General features: G+C 43.3%; 3 protein-coding genes across 5 annotated transcripts in view; 1 reads left to right on the forward strand and 2 right to left on the reverse strand.

The window, feature by feature from the left end:
- klc3 (kinesin light chain 3) overlaps positions 1 to 5,755 on the reverse strand; it is a 38,008-nt gene extending 32,253 nt beyond the window's left edge. Inside the window, exon 1 of the mRNA XM_029714875.1 lies at positions 5,585 to 5,755. The gene's annotated coding sequence lies outside the window, so the exon portion shown is untranslated. The remainder of the gene's footprint in view (positions 1 to 5,584) is intronic.
- A 208-nt stretch (positions 5,756 to 5,963) lies between these two features.
- ckmb (creatine kinase, muscle b) lies at positions 5,964 to 9,783 on the forward strand. The gene is made up of 8 exons (XM_029714879.1): positions 5,964 to 6,107; positions 7,249 to 7,458; positions 7,706 to 7,860; positions 8,028 to 8,160; positions 8,269 to 8,440; positions 8,552 to 8,675; positions 8,872 to 9,061; positions 9,267 to 9,783. Exons 2-8 carry the CDS (start codon positions 7,269 to 7,271, stop codon positions 9,443 to 9,445), a joined length of 1,143 nt encoding a protein of 380 aa, XP_029570739.1. The 5' UTR covers positions 5,964 to 6,107; positions 7,249 to 7,268; the 3' UTR covers positions 9,446 to 9,783.
- Positions 9,784 to 12,317: 2,534 nt separating this feature from the next.
- Positions 12,318 to 17,376, reverse strand: part of mark4b (MAP/microtubule affinity-regulating kinase 4b) — a 46,803-nt gene continuing 41,744 nt past the window's right edge. Inside the window, exons 16-17 of one of the 3 annotated variants that reach the window (XM_029714876.1) lie at positions 16,554 to 16,598; positions 12,318 to 13,323 (exon numbers count right to left, since the gene is read on the reverse strand). In XM_029714876.1, the coding sequence (XP_029570736.1) occupies positions 12,990 to 13,323; positions 16,554 to 16,598 (379 nt within the window). In that variant the 3' untranslated portion in view covers positions 12,318 to 12,989. The remainder of the gene's footprint in view (positions 13,324 to 16,553; positions 16,599 to 17,376) is intronic. The other 2 variants (XM_029714877.1, XM_029714878.1) reach the window with 2 other exon arrangements.

Raw genomic sequence — 17,376 nt, forward strand, 5'->3', positions numbered from 1 at the left:
CAGCCAACAAGTGCTCCGCATATGTGGAAACTTCTTCAAGACTGTTGGAAAAGCATTCCAGGTGGAGCTGGTTGAGAGAATGCCAAGAGTGTGCAAAGCTGTCATCAAGGCAAAGGGTGGCTATCTTTGAAGAATCTCAAATATAAAATATATTTTGATTTGTTTAACACTTTTTTGGTTACTACATGATTCCACATGTGTTATTTCATAGTTTATGTCTTCACTATTATTCTACAATGTAGAAAATAGTAAATATAAAGAAAAACACTTGAATGAGTAGGTGTGTTCAAACTTTTTACTGGTACTGTATGTACAAACATATCTACCTCAACTACCTCTTACCCCTGCATACTGTCTCAGTACTGGTACCCTGTGTACATAGCCAAGATATCGTTACTCATTGTGTATTTATTCCTCTTGTTAAAAAAAATATATTCTACTATTTCTCTTTTTTTCTTTCTGCATTGTTGGGAAGGGCCCGTAAGTAAGCATTTCACTGTTAGTCTACACCTGTTGTTTATGAAGCATGCGGCAAACACAATTTGATTTGATTTGTAAGCATAATTTTCACATTTGCATGCACGGACAGATTTCATTTGGATCTCCATTAGATGTTTTAAAAGCAGCAGCTACTCTTCCTGGGGTCCACACAAAACATAAAACATGACATAATACAAAACAATAATAGACAAGAACAGCTCAAGGACAGAGCTACATACATTTAAAATAAATATAGAAATACAAAAAAATCTGTGCTGACAAAACACTTAAGAAAAACGTATGTGGCGTCAGGTTGCCTAGTGGTTCAGAGCATTGGGCCAGTAACTGAGGTTGCTGGTTTGAATCCCAAAGTCGATTAGGTGAAAAATCAGTTGAGCAAAGCACTTAACCCTAGTTGCTCTGGATAAGATCGTATGTCAAATGTAAATATTACTTTACATAGACGTACAAGTTATTTAGGTCAGATAGGGGAGAGGCGTTGTGTTGTAAGGTTTTGTTTTTTTATTTTGTTAAAGGAATCAACGGAATGGTATCAAACACATCAAACACATGGAAACAATATCCTTGACTCTGTTCCATTGATTCCATTCCAGCCATTACAATGATCCCATCCTCTTATAGCTCCTCCCACCAGCCTCCTCTGAAGTACACACGTACACACTCCGATCACAGAGGCATTTTATAAAACACAAGGTGCTTTATAGGAGCAGCTGTCATGTGTGTGGAGATCCTTCCCCATTTTCACTTCCTTCCTGCTCCCTTCTCGCTCCCTCCCTGCTCCCTTATTGCTTCCTCCCTGCTCCCTTATCGCTTCCTCCCTGCTCCCTTATCGCTCCCTCCCTGCTCCCTTATCGCTCCCTCTCTGCTCCCTTATCGCTCCCTCCCTGCTCCCTTCTCGCTCCCTCCCTGCTCCCTTCTCGCTCCCTCCCTGCTCCCTTATCGCTCCCTCCCTGCTCCCTTATTGCTCCCTTATTGCTCCCTCCCTGCTCCCTTCTCGCTCCCTCCCTTCTCCCTTCTCACTCCCTCCCTGCTCACTGGAGCTTCCACAAGCTGCGGCTAGCTTTACATAACTGTTCCTCCTGTCTGCCAGCCCAGACAGCTGAAGCCAGAGAGGATTAAGTGGCAGGCTAAATTGAGTGTGGCACTGGCCCAGAGTGCATCACTCTCTCCCCTTCTTCTCCTTCTCTATTGTCTCCTCACAGTGCATCCTCACCAAGCAGAACCTGTCTGGTCTGGCTTCACACCAGCACAGAGACAAGCAGAGCCCAGGCACCCAGGTGGAGAGTCCATCATGTGTCATGGAGGCCTCAGTTGGCAGAGCGGATGTGTAGACGGAATTCAGAATGATCAAACCTATGCATGGACAGTAGTCTGCATGTAGGTGTATCTTGTTCTACATGATCAAAAGTCAAAAGGCAAAACTACAAATCTGAAGAGTTTGACAAATGAAATGACTGATTGGTTGACAAGATTGAATGTCTTTTATTGATTGGTTGATGACCATTTTAAAAGGGAACCTGAAATAAGCTGCAAACGTGAGTTGTGTGCCCAACATGCAGTCATGGTAATGCTGTTGATCATGGTGCATTAATAATGAGGATGGATGAGGACTGGGCACACGGGAGGGGCATGGGGACATGGACATAGACTAACTTGGTCAGTCATATTAGGGGAGGATAGGCATGACACAGCTGTAAAACTTCATTAAATAGTAGACGCAAAACACCAGTCTCAACGCCAACAGTGAAGAAGCGACTCCAGGATGCTGGCCTTCTAGGCAGAGTTGCAAAGAAAAAGCCATATCTCAGACTGGCCAATAAAAATAAATTATTAAGATGGGCAAAAGAACACAGACACTGGACAGAGAAACTCTGTTTAGAAGACCAGCAACCGGAATCGCCTCTTCACTGTTGACGTTGAGACTGGTGCTTTGCGGCTACTATTTAATGAAGTTGCCAGTTGAGGACTTGTGAGGTGTCTGTTTCTCAAACTAGACACTCTAATGTACTTGTCCTCTTGCTCAGTTGTGCACAGGGCCTCCCACTCCTCTTTCTATTCTGGTTAGAGCCAGTGTCGCTGTTTCTGTGAAGGAAGTAGTACACAGCATTGTACAAGATCTTCAGTTTCTTGCCAATTTCCCGCATGGAATAGTCTTAATTTCTCAGAACAAGAAAGACTGACAAGTTTCAGAAGAAAGTTATTTGTTTCTGGCCATTTTGAGCCTGTAATCAAACCCACAAATGCTAATGCTCCAGAAACTCAACTAGTCTAAAGAAGGCTAGTTTTATTGCTTCTTTAATCAGAACAACAGTTTTCAGCTGTGCTAACATAATTGCAAAGGGGTTTTCTAATGATCAATTAACCTTTTAAATGATAAACTTGGATAAGCTAACACAACGTGCCATTGGAACACAGGAGTGATGGTTACTGATAATGAGCCTCTGTACGCCTATGTAGATATTCCATAAAAACAATCTGCCGTTTCCAACAACAATAGTAATTTACAACATTAACATCTACACTGTATTTCTGATCAATTTGATGTTATTTTAATGGACAAAAAAAAGTACTTTTCTTTAAAAAATAAGGACATTTCTAAGTGACCCCAAAATGTTGAACGGTAGTGTACATACTGTACATGTACACACACAGACTTAAACCTGTCTTGTTGCTACACTGCTGTTTCTTTCTACAACAAAGGATTTAGAGCAGGGGTTCCCAAACCTTTTTCCCCAGGGCCTCCTTTTTCACATGTATTATTGTTTATTGAGAAAGCCTATATTAAATACACCACCAGCTTGATTTTGTTTAATTTGAGGGACCTAGGAAAATGTTGTTTTGAAGCTCATTTTCTGCAATTCTGCATAGTTTAACAAAAAACTCTTGACAGAGCCCTGACCTCAACCCCATCAAACACCTTTGGGAGGAATTGGAACGCCGACTGCGAGCCAGGCCTAATCGCCCAACATCAGTGCCGACCTCACTAATGCTCTCGTGGCTGAGTGGAAGCAAGTCCCTGCATCTGCATCAATGTTCCAAGATCTCGTAGAAATCCTTCCCAGAAGAGTGGAGGCTGTTCTAGCAGCAAAGGGGGACCAACTCCATATTAATACCCATGATTTTGGAATGAGATGTTCAATGAGCAGGTGTCCACATACCTTTGGTCATGTAGTGTATTATTCCTCTACCAAATATGTTTTATTATGATTATTTATATTACCCCTCAATTTAATTATATATATTTTATTTTACAGAAAGTGAATAGATCAATTGATAGTGACAGAGTCACACATTGCATAAGATTACTTCCCAAGCAAAGTCTAATTTATTTGACTCTTTTCCTTTGGAATGTCATAGTTCAGCTTCTGAATGTCATAATGACAAACCAAAGATATTCCCATGTGCAGCAGAGTCGCATGTTCTTCGGGCATTTTACCGTATGTTTCTATCCTAAAGCATTGCATATTTATGCTTTGTTTTAGATCGGTATAAACAATAGTGATGTTTTTTTTGTTGCCCTTAAAGCAAGGAAGGCCCCCCCCATAAAATGTTGGTGCCCTGCTATGGGGGTAGCGTCCCCTAAGTTGGGAACACCTGTTTTAGAGAACGCTTTGTTCCACAGAGTATAGCAAGCTTGAAACATATTGCAGAGACACATTCCACTTCCCTCATTAAGAAATATGAACTTGGTCATTGAAATATGAACCTGGTCATTGAGTCTTCACACATTTGGTTATTACATTGCTATGACCGGAACCCCTCAGTAGTGTTGCAATAGAAACCCCCTGAGCACGTCAATAAGTACTGAGCTTAGCTTCTCTTGGCTGCCCCCTACTTTGCATAATGGGAGGGTTTAGAAGTGTTTGCGTCACACCCATCAACAATTTTGTTGTCACAGGGGCTCTCTCTGATTTAATTTCTGTCAGTAATTGCACTACTGATATGTAATAGATCTCAGACACAAGGCACCTGCTATATCTCATACTCCTGCTGAACATCTCAAAATAATTTGATATAAAACCACTGGCTAGTACCCTTTGCCAATTTCCCTCTTGTATTATGTAAGGTGCATTGTCTACATGAATCGAATTTTGACCTAATTTTTTTACTTAATAATACTTTTGATAATACATACTGAACTAGGCTTGTGCACAAGGCCTGGACAATCAACCTCTATCACTTTTACCCTTTCTAAATCTGCTTCGGCAAACTTTGGTTGTATACAGTAGGTGCTTAGGCTACCTGGGGTGGCAAGTAGCCTAGTGGTTAGAGTGTTGGACTTGTAACTGAAAGGTCGCAAGATCGAATCCCCAAGCTGACAAGGTAAAAATCTGTCGTTCTGCCCCTGAACAAGGCAGTTAACCCACTGTTTCCAGGCCGTCATTGAAAATAATAATTTGTTCTTAACTGACTTGCCTAGTTAAATAAAGGTACAAAAAAAAGATGATTCAATCTTATGCAGTACTTCCAACCAGACTCTTCTTCTTCTATCTGTGTGTGCATATTTGTTATGACTATCACCCCATGGGGACACAGCATCTTTCTTTGGCAGGGCCCTGGCATGCTGCTAGAAATAGACATGAAGGCATATATTATCTAGCACCGTTTGGTAGATTTGTTCTGACAGAATGGTTGGCACAAAAGCTCAGGGTAGAGGGTGGCCGGCATGGATTTGTAAGTACGGCACACTGAAGTGTGGGGCTTGTTCATTCTGTCTAGTCATTGAGCTGGGAGACACAGTGGCACTGTGCGGAAGACTTGTTTTAAACAGGTCTCCTCATTAACATTGTTAAACCTTGTGTGAAGTCACATTAAGCCTTGATTGACTATGAGCTTCAACAAAAACCTCTGTGAAGTGCAATTGCTCTGAATCCAAGTGGAGTGTGTCACATAGTTCCAGTTTGTGGTTGATATTGTCAGGTATTGTTAATGAAATGCTCAATGAAGTGGCTTTCTCCTTTCTCCTCTTCCGGTTCGCCATCTCTCTCAAGGGACCATAACCATATTCCCACACAAAATCATATTACTTTTTTTGACTGATTCAAATTAGGACCAAGGGGGTACTCACCAAGGGAATACTCACCGAACACACTACAGATGAATGAGAGGGAGCACCAATCCCTGTAGGGGAGAACTCCCATGAAATCCCACAACTAGTAATATAATATATGCCATTTAGCTGACGCTTTTAGACATAGTAGTTATTTGTTCCCCCAGGATCCCTCAATCTCTCAGTGTGAACACTTATAACAGTGTCCACGGAGAAAGTGTATTTTTACAACTGTCGCTTTACTTCAACTGTCTCCTTCAACCCCCCACCTCAACTAGCTAATCAGAGGAGGAGGGGGATGTTGCCGTTCAGGGGGTAGGCACAGCTGTTGTACCGTCTCGGGTGTTGTGATGTAAGTTCATGCCTTTTAGAAACTAAACTGGGCATCAGGGGTTGTGGCTGTCCAATCGAGTGAGAGAATTCAGAGACAAACCAGCCAATGGTTGCAAAGGTCTGGGTATATAAACTAGGGTCTAACACCTGTCAAAGTTGGGTAACTCCTATATTGGCTTTGGTGGATCCCGGGAACGTTACCTCCTTCTTTTCTCCTGTGCAGGTAAAACCTACAAGGCAGCGAGCTTCTGGAAAAGGGTTTTTAAGTAGAAATGAGGAGAATTCCTGAAAAAGAGCACAAAAAGAAAAGAGGCAGTTGAAACCTCTCCGTTGCCGCACCATTTGGAATCCTGAAATCGGTTCTTGTTGCATTTTTTTGCATTGGACTTCTCTTCAGTTTCTTGCAGCATTTCCTAAAATGGAAGATCTTCATCTTTAAACTACTTCTTATGCGTTTATACTCGTCATCCTCTTGAGTGCAAACTAACTTTGTTAAAGGTTTTGTCGGTAAAAGAGAGCACTAGTTTGAAAACAGCCATGATCACTAACGGCTGTTAGTAGAGGAGGGATAGTCACAGGAGGGATAGTCACAGGAGGGATATTTACAGGAGGGATAGTCACAGGACAGCGGCTGGTTGATTTGTTACCAGTGATCTATAGATGACACCGAGTTATTTTAGATATTTTGCTGAAAAAAAACATGCTAAGTGAAGTATTGAATTTCTATAATGTCTGCAATTATTCCACAACATGTTTGTAGTGCAGATGTTAATCTGAGATCCTATTCATTCTGATTTGAAGGTCAGTTGTGCTAATAACCGGAGAATGAATCAAGTCAGTCTCTGGAACTCTCTGGTACCGCCTACTGGGGTGGTAGCCAGACTAGGTTCCAGTGGTGGTGTTTCCCTTGAAGGAATGGAAAGGTGGCTTGCATGCCAGTGTCAGAGTATAGCCATAGCAAGAGGGTGTAGGGTGAATGGCCTGGTCTAAAAATACCTTCTGCTGCTAAGTGCATAAAAGCACATAGATCACACCCGTCACTCTCCGTGGAAACATGAGGCGGTGGCTGGAGGGGTCAGGAGACTGATAGATAAGACACTAGGAGACTCAGTACTACAAATCACAAAATATGCTATATTTAGTGGTATTGGTTGTATTGTTAGGCCATTGCTAGGACAGTTCCTCGTGATTTTTTTCTGAAAACCCATCATGCTCTCTTTTATAAATTGTGGCACAATTCTGTTGTTAGGGACCCAGATATTGTTCTTTCACCATTCTTGAATATTTAGTTGGGAGGCCTTTCGTTACAGTGTGCCAGATCATCCTACATAAATTCACACTTCTTCCCCCTCTCCTTTTTGCAGGACAAAAGAAAGCCGCAATCATGACGAAGAACTGCCACAATGACTACAAGATGAAATTCTCTGATGTGGAGGAGTTCCCAGACCTCTCCCTGCACAACAACCACATGGCCAAGGTGCTGACCAAGGACATGTACAAAAAGCTGAGGAGCAAGTCTACCCCCTCCGGTTTCACCCTGGACGACTGCACCCAGACCGGTGTGGACAACCCTGGTAAGACTTGGAAGCACACACACAGGAAAACCCGTCAGGTCCCTGTGAGGTCACAGGATATGCATGTCCTGATCTGCTCTGATTGGTGGCTGATAAGGGCACCTGAAAGCAAAACATTCTTAGTGCTATTAACTAATACACTATTAGCATGAAAAATGAGACTGTTGGTAGTGCACTTTGTTGGGGGCCTGTTTACATGTAGTTTTCCTGTGGCAATAGTTCCCACTTATTCTCTTTCTGTCTGCAGGACACCCCTTCATCATGACCGTCGGCTGCGTTGCTGGTGATGAAGAGTGCTACGAAGTCTTTAAGGATATGTTCGACCCCATCATCTCCGACCGTCACGGAGGCTACAAGCCCACCGACAAACACAAGACCGACCTGAACTTCGAGAACCTGAAGGTGAGTGAAGAAAGTGGTAATGGCAATCACATTTCTACATTGGAGTTGCTCCTTTTGCAAGTTTGATTTCTTAGCTAATATATAAGGCTGCAGTGGACCGTGGTGACTAGACAGCATTTGAATGAGTTCCATGTGTAGAGTGACATAATTAATTTCCCCGTTGACAGGGAGGTGATGATCTTGACCCCGCCTACGTCCTGTCCAGCCGTGTGCGTACCGGACGCAGCATCAAGGGATACACCCTGCCCCCCCACAACAGCCGTGGCGAGCGGAGAATGGTTGAGAAACTGTCCATCGAGGGTGAGTGTCTGAGCCCTCAGAAAAAATCAGCACTATAAAATCAGGGTCAGCTGTGCTGCCATGGAGCACGATCATGTCAATCTCATGTTTATGTCTCTCTCCCCTCAGCCCTGGCCACACTGGATGGTGAGTTCAAGGGAAAGTACTACCCCCTGAATGGCATGACCGATGCCGAGCAGGATCAGCTGATCGCCGACCACTTCTTGTTTGACAAGCCCGTCTCCCCCCTGCTGCTGTCCGCTGGTATGGCTCGTGACTGGCCCGATGCAAGAGGAATCTGGTGAGTGCCCAGGACACAGGCCCATACCAATACGATACCATTGGTGAAACCAGATAATGAATGTACAGTATGTCCCACAGTCATGTAACACTTACTCCCTCCTTTCTGAAGGCACAACGATGCCAAGAGCTTCTTGGTCTGGGTGAACGAGGAGGATCACCTGCGTGTCATCTCCATGGAGAAGGGCGGCAACATGAAGGAGGTCTTCAGACGCTTCTGCGTTGGTCTGCAGAAGGTACGCTAGCCACAGAGCCTACAGGACTGACACACTCTCAATACCAACATTGTTCTTTATCGCTTGTTCACAACAATGGCAGCTGACTTTTCTTATAGTCAATAGTGGAACACACATCCCTTTCGGTTGGCTGTTCTCACCTGAAAACGCACTCACTGGAACGTTCTCGTCTCCTGTCCTTCTCCACCTTGTGCAGATTGAGGCGGTCTTCAAGAAGCACAACCACGGCTTCATGTGGAACGAGCATCTCGGCTACGTGCTGACCTGCCCCTCCAACCTGGGAACTGGCCTGCGCGGTGGCGTGCACGTCAAGCTGCCCAAGCTGAGCACACACGCCAAGTTTGAGGAGATCCTGACCAGGCTGCGTCTGCAGAAGCGCGGCACAGGTACGAGCTTCTCTCAAACTCTCTTCACAGTCTTAATGCATGAAGTCATATATATACCTAGCAATAGTCCATAAAATGCTTTTACACTGCCATTACATATGCATTTCTGAGGTGACTAGTAAAGCCATATTTAACCTGACATATACATTATGGAACACCAGTGTTAAGGATTATGAAGACTCACCTTTGACCTCTTTGCCTGCAGGCGGTGTGGACACGGCCTCCGTGGGTGGAATCTTCGACATCTCCAACGCTGATCGTCTGGGCTCCTCAGAGGTGCAGCAGGTGCAGATGGTGGTGGATGGCGTCAAGCTCATGGTGGAGATGGAGAAGAAGTTGGAGAAGGGAGAGGCCATCGACGGCATGATCCCCGCCCAGAAGTAAAGCGGCACTTGTGCTTCTGAGTTTTTTGTATTATAAAAATGAGTAGCCTTGTCGTCACGCGGGCAGGAGACATCCTCCCTGGACTTTTCCTGAAGACACTCCACTCTGATCCAACTCTTTTTTCCTTCCTTCAATCTTTCTCTTCATCATTTATTTTTCTCCTTCCTACAGTCACTTTTTACCATCTGTCCTGTTCTTTCTGTAACATCCTGGGAACAAATACCATCGCATAGTCTGGTGCCATGGGCCATGACTATGTTTATGCACCAAATCTTAAATCCGTTCTTTGGTTGTAAAAATGTATTGAGCAAATAAAACAAGCCCCAATTAACAATCAATCCCACTGTCTGATGTATGGTCTCGAAACACACACAAAGACCCTCGCATGTACACATTCTTGCTGCATGTGCACACACGGTGCACGCACACACACACACACACATAAACTCAGTGAGCGCAGCCCCGTAAATGCCCTAAAACCATGGTACAATTAAGCAATAAAATGAGAGGCCATGTGTTACGACATTTTTATCATGTCTGTGATGTGGTCATAGCCACGAGGCGAAGGCGGGTGGTCATGATGACTTCTAGGTGCTAAGACTAGTAGTTTTAAAAGTAGTGGGTTGCTAGGAAACGACGTAAACAATGCCCCTTTATATGAACGTGACAATGTGTATGTTGTCTCATATATCATGGGCAGGAGAGGCTCTAACAATGGGAATTCCAAACCATCCGTTACACATATGACCAACCTGTAATCTACTGAGACCACGTCAACCACAGGGAGAACAAAAAGAAACTTGATCCAAAATGTCAGAGTTTGAAAGGAGAATTTATTTTTGCTTCAACACAATTTTCCTATGAGACATGCAGGACTGCAGGTCAGTCATTTCCATAGTTGCACCCTGTTTTATCGATAACAGCGACTGCTTCAAACGCACTACTACTTCCTACTGTTGAAGCATGGTCCTAAGCTTTAAGCAATATATATGGGAATTGTTGGGCAAGAGGTCCTATTTTGGACAACGTTGCCCAAAAATTGCACAAAAATCACAGCTTTCACATTTTAAGACATTTGTGGCCACCTGTTGCAACTAAAATCTCCCATGATTCCTTGCAACGGGAAAACTGAAGTCATTGTAGTGTCATGGATTACTATGTACTACTGCCATACATGTGTGCAATAAATCGTTTTTGCCAAAAGGAATAAGGTGGAAAATGGTGGAGTTTGAAAACAACTGAAGATTTGCTAGTGTGTTGGGCAGGCAGTCCAGTGTAGGCAGGCTGGCGGAGATGGTCAGAGGTGTAACAGTGACAAACAAGCACACTCTGTAATGAGAACATCCTCCACTGTTGATGAATCTTTGAGCCATTTACAAAGGCCAGACAGACTTTCAGAAAACAAGGAAGGTTGAAGAACATTCAGCGACACCAACAACACAGTCTGAGCTGAAAAAACAGAAACATGGTTGATTGATCTAAACTAGAAGAGCCCACTGCAGCAACTGGGAATGAAGATCTGGCATGTCTGCTGCTGTGACCCACTGACAAGCGACAAGGACCATTACTGTATATTGGTGCAAATCAAAGCCAATGACAAACAGTCAAGGCCTGAGTGAGTGACTATCAACCTGACTTGGATCAATTGTGAGCTGCTTGGAATGAATGAATCGTGGTTCATTTATAGACGCGTGTCAGGGTTAATTTCAACAAGGTCACCCAGGGTCACATTCTAAACTACCCCCCTCAGCAATACAGAAGTCTGATTGGCTACCAGAAGGGAAGCAGCTACATCACGCCTGTTTTGCTGACCAATTGCTCAGTGTTGCCGAGGGCTGAGTTGAGGAGCAGTTCGGAACTCATGGAACCACAGATAAAGGAATCAATGGACATAAATACTTAATGCAATTCAACTAGCATTGCTGTAGTTATTATAGTCTGTTTGATCAATCATATTATTTTCTTTTTGTGCAGAAAATTAGGAGTTGATGTAATTTTATTTTTTATGCGATCTTGGGTCATTTTATTCAAAAAAGTGCTCCAAATTGTGATTGTGGACATGTGACAATCAATATTCCCCAACATAATACTAAACACAGCTTATATCAAATCAAGTTTGGAATCTTGGCCCTGTGGATGTGTTGTAACATTTAAGAGAAAATACAATTATAAGAGGTGATATTGCTAAACCTAAAGTTCTACCAGAAGAATGTGTAGAATGCTTGTGTACATTACCTGCTGAAATGCAGAAAATCAAAAGGTTAGTGGCTCAGAAGAGCAGTCATTACCTACTCCGCTTTGGACATTGAAGTCAGACAGCCTTGCTCATTAGCAACCAACATTCCGGTATATACAAAACACAAAATGAAACTTGATGAGAGTAGCAGACGGGGTCGTACAGAATTGAGCAGATGATGGATGGGCAGAAGGGTCTGGCATTTGTTTTACAGCATACTTTTTTTGTCCGTCTCTGCATTTCGGCATGTCTCCCTATATAGCAGGGGTGTCAAATATATGGCCTGCGGTGTGCGAGAGGGTCCAATCTGGCCTGCGGGTTTGAGTAAAACCCCCCAAAAATAACAACAAAACAATTGTCTTTTTTTATATATATCTGTACCGGTACCCCCTGTATATAGCCCCGCTATTGTTATTTACTGCTGCTCTTTAATTATTTGTTATTCTTATCTCTTACTTTTTTTTGGTGTATTTTCTTAAAACTGCATCGTTGGTTAGGGGCTTGTGAGTAAGCATTTCACAGTAAGGTCTACACCTGTTGTATTCGGCGCATGTGACAAATACAATTTGATTTGAATATATTTTAAAATGACTACAACCAAATTGAAACTGTGTAGAAATGATAAGATAATGGACCTACATTCATACAGTTTATTGATTGTTAATAATCAATGAAATGAAAGCTAGACAGTTAGGGAGCATCAAAAATGCAAAAAATTATGTATAGGGTGGATAAACTATTTTTGGCAAATTTTGACGGCAAGGAAATATAACACATTTTCAGTGTTGCCGTCCGGACCTTGTTGAAGAACGAATGCGGTGTCCAGGGCAAAATGAGTTTGACACCCCTGCTCTATAGCCTGGAGTTCTGTCTAGGAAGGGCTGGCCCCTTGTTTCTTAAATATGCATTCAGTCTGTCAATTGCTCATTGAACTGAAAAAAATAAAAACAAAATTAAAAACCTTTAGAATAGCAGCTGTTAAAAAGGAATGACAACATATATAATATAATCATAACGACGTTGACGAAAAATATCTTAATCTGCAAATATGGAATTCAAAAATAACTGCTTGACTCCCTAGATTCACATAATATTGAGGTGCCTTCGCAGGGTTCATAGGTCTGTGAGTGGCGGGGCCGGGCCGTCCTTGCCGGTGCGCCTGCGTGTCCGTGTGGCACCAGAAGCGGGTCTTTGGCGGGGGTGAGGCGAGGTTGGCAGTGGGGGTAGCGGGTTCAGCCTGTCTCCTTCTCCCGCCCCCTCGGTCAGTCTGTCCAGTGTAGAAGCCCTCTGCCCCACCCCCTGTTGCCCTCAGAGCTCCAGATCCTTGGACACTTTTGTGGCAATATCCCGGAAGGCAAGCGGCGCCCCCCACAGGCGTTTGAAGCGCACGCCGCTGGTCTCGGCGGGGCCGGCGGGCAGCTGGCACACCTCAGCCTCGAAGGCCACACGTGAGCCGGCAGCCCCGTGGGTGCAGGAGAGCAGGAAGGGCCCAGCCAGGTGGACCTGGCAGCCGCAGCCCTGGGCCGCCTCGCGCAGCGCCAGCACCACCTCCGCCGGGTCCCGCGGGCTCCGCACCCTCACATCCCAGCTGCATCGGGGGGTCCGGGGCTCTGCCGCTTTTTGATGCCCAGGTAGATGGCGACTGCAGGGGCAAAGTGGGTGAAGCGTGGGAGTGGGGGAGTGATTGGGGAAGGAGAGATTGAATGAGAGAAGAGGATGCAGGTGGAGTGTGGGTGACGTGCATTAACGTGGATGGGAAGAGAGGAACAGGGGAGAAATATATTAGTATCATATAGGGCTTGGTTTAACAGCCACAACTCTTAATTTATCAATAGCAATAGAAATCCAATAACAAGGCCAATAGAAATGAAAGTATATAAAATGTTTTTAACAGTCTTTACTGAAGAGTGGCTGTAGCTTCCACAACACACACAAGTTGCATTACCATCTTAAAATCATGCCATAAATTAGACTATTCTAGAAAAATAAATCTGTGGTTCAATTCAGAGGACAATTCAGAGGATACCGCAGTGCAATAAAATGGAATGTTAGGAAGCAACACAAGTTAGGCAAGTTAACAACACAATTTTACCTTTTTGAGGACACGCTTGTTCTTCAAGGCAACAACATTCTAAATGATGCTGCACCATTATATCTCATTCATTAGAACAGGCTACAGTCATGCCCCACTCAATGATCTGAACTGTATATATATATATATATATATATATATATATATGCACACTACCGTTCAAAAGTTTGGGGTCACTTAGAAATGTCCTAGTTTTTGAAAGAAAAGCACATTTTTTGTCCATTCAAATAACATGAAATTGATCAGAAATACAGTGTAGACATTGTTAATGTTGTAAATTACTATTGTAGCTGGAAACGGCTGATTTTTTATGGAATATCTACATAGGTGTACAGAGGACCATTATCAGCAACCATCACTCCTGTGTTCCAATGGCACGTTGTGTTAGCTAATCCAAGTTTATCATTTTAGAAGGCTAATAGATCATTAGAAAACCCTTTTGCAATTATGTTAGCACAGCTGAAAACTGTTGTTCTGATTAAAGAAGCATTAAAAACTGGCCTTCTTTAGACTAGTTGAGTATCTGGAGCATCAGTATTTGTGGGTTCAATTACAGGCTCAAAATGGCCAGAAACAAAGCACCTTCTTCTGAAACTCGTCAGTCTATTCTTATTCTGAGAAATGAAGGCTATTCCATGCGAGAAATTGCCAAGAAACTGAAGATCTTATACAACGCTGTGTACTACTCCCTTCACAGAACAGGGCAAACTGGCTCTAACCAGAATAGAAAGAGGAGTGGGAGGCATCGGTGCACAACTGAGCAAGAGGACAGCCCCGATGAACAACTGAGCAAGAGAACAAGTACAATAGAGTGTCTAGTTTGAGAAACAGACGCCTCACAAGTCCTCAACTGGCAGCTTCATTAAATAGTACCCGCAAAACACCAGTCTCAACGTCAACAGTGAAGAAGCGACTCCAGGATGCTGGCCTTCTAGGCAGAGTTGCAAAGAAAAAGCCATATCTCAGACTTGCCAATAAAAATAAAAGATTAAGATGAGCAAAATAACACAGACACTGGAGAGAGGAAGATTAGAAAAAAGTGTTATGGACATTCGAATCCAAGTTTGAGGTGTTCGGATCACAAAAAGAACATTTGTGAGATGCAGAAAAAATGAAAAGATGCTGGAGGAGTGCTTGACGCCATCTGTCAAGCATGGTGGAGGCAATGTGATGGTCTGGGGGTGCTTTGGTGGGGGTAAAGCGGGAGATTTATACAGGGTAAAAGAGATCTTGAAGAAGGAAGGCTATCACTCAATTCCGCAGCGCCCTGTGGATGGCGCTTAATATGAGACAATTTCCTCCTATAACAGGACAATGACCCAAAGCACAGCTCCAAACTACGCAAGAACTACTTAGGGAAGAAGCAGTCAGCTGGTATTCTGTCTATAATGGAGTGGCCATCACAGTCACCGGATCTCAACCTTATTGAGCTGTTGTGGGAGCAGCTTGACCGTATGGTATGTAAGAAGTGCCCATCAAGCCAATCCAACTTGTGGGAGGTGATTCAGGATGCATGGAGTGAAATCTCTTCAGGTTACCTCAACAAATTGACAACTAGAATGCCAAAGGTCTGCAAGCCTGTAATTGCTGCAAATAGAGGATTATTTTACAAAAGCAAAGTTTGAAGGACAAAATTATTATTTCAATTAAAAATCCAACGTCTTGACTATATTTCCTTTTCATGTACGTTTTCATGGAAAACAAGGACATTTCTAAGTGACCCCAAACTTTTGAACGGTAGTGTGTGTGTATATATATATATATATATATATATATATATATATATATATATTCATGTCATTATATTGTTATTTCTGGAGGTGTCTGTGGTTTGCAGAGATGTGGTCAAATCCATTTAAATCTGGTCCATTCTGAAAGTAAACCAAATTCCAATTCTAATTCCACATTTTCCTCATTGAAAAGCATTGAAGAGAATTGGAAATTCAGTGTACTTCCTGACTGCAATTGAAATGGAATTGAGCCCAGCCCTGGTAGTATGCACAGCTAATTAGAGTTGGCATTGATTTACATTTCAAAGCAGACATTTTTCTTTGGAATGCTGTCCTGGTGGGTCACAGAATCAGCTTACTATGCTTGGTCACAAGCTAGCAAAAACACATCTGCTGGGTAAGTAGGTGTAGGTTTAACGGTGGACATAGCCAGAATACCACACACTAGTTCTAGTACTACTCTTGGAAACAAGTGGAAGCTCTGTGTATTATGGGTATTTATTCATTTATTAAAATCATTTGAGTAAATGAGAATGAGGTTCATGTCAATGGATGGGGAGTTGAAGTTGTTATTACACTGAGGGAACCTACTTGATAAAACACACAGAAGGACCCTACTTCAGAAAAGAATTAGAGGCAGTCACTCACAGGCATCTAGCACAGAGTACCACATCTACTATCTACGAGTCACACCAAGGGCATTTAGAGCTAATGCTGCATTGACCCATGCTCTGAGCTTTACCTGCTGGTTTTAACCAGAGACTGCCTGACCAGAGACTGTGCAGCCGAGGCTACAGTGTGAGGGAGAGAATAGAAATGCCTTTAGTAACTACTGGTCCTGGAGCTGTCACACTGCCCAATGGTGGGCAGACATGGAGTGATACAGAAAGTCTTTGATTGATAGCACAACTATCTAACTGGCCTGGGTTCAGTTTTGCATTGTGTGATCATAATGAATGTGGTTACAACTGGGTTTGGGGAAACTAATCTTGGGCCTGTAATTAAATAGTTTCTCATCACAGTGGGACATACTGTATTGTAGACACTCACCTTGTGACCGGAGATCTGCAGACTCTCTCAGGTTCGTCTGTGACCCTCAAGAGGAAGACAAAAGTGCGTGTTAGGAATGAATCAGCCAATAGAGCAATATCCCTTGTTCCCTCCACTTCCTGTTCCAATCCTTCCCTCAGCAACAGCCAATAGAGAAATAACCACAACACCATCAACTCATCAGAGCCAGAGTGACATCAACCTTCCGAAATGCAAGGAAATCATATGAAATAAAATAAACAAAACATACACTTTGAAGCCACACTAGGAATGCTTTTTAGAGGAAGGGCTCAGGGCAGGTTTGGGTGTCTTCCAAGAGACTAGAAAGCTGCTGCTTCTTGCGTTGCGTGACATAACTGGACAATTCTTACGTGTGCTGTGATGGATTTTACCTGGGTTTGTAGAACATTTATTCGAACATTTTAACAGAAAGCATAATGAAAGCACATAGTGTTTGCCCAATGACTACTACCACTAAAGTATGGTCAGCTTTTGAGATGTCCCATTACACATGCATCTAACACACACAAGGGGGCGCTGCTGTTCAAGCACCACAAAGAGTGTCGCTATGTTCGTAACCTTCCCATTTCAAATGCCGTCTCCACCGGCCTGACCAAACCAAATGCCATCCCAGGAACTGGGTGTGTCTTCAAAGGACTAGAGCCTTCCTTCTATAAAATCTCCATCTAACAGGATAGGGGAGAGATCTGAGCTGTAGAGTGTCTTAAAACAAACCTGCAAGTGGGGATAGTGTCTGGGCTGCCATGTTGGGTCAAATCTATCTGGGAGAGAGGGAGTGAGTGGAGTCCATGGTGAGTGGAGT

The sequence above is a fragment of the Salmo trutta genome, chromosome 26, assembly GCF_901001165.1.
Source record: "Salmo trutta chromosome 26, fSalTru1.1, whole genome shotgun sequence".
In the NCBI taxonomy this organism is placed as follows: Eukaryota; Metazoa; Chordata; class Actinopteri; order Salmoniformes; family Salmonidae; genus Salmo; species Salmo trutta.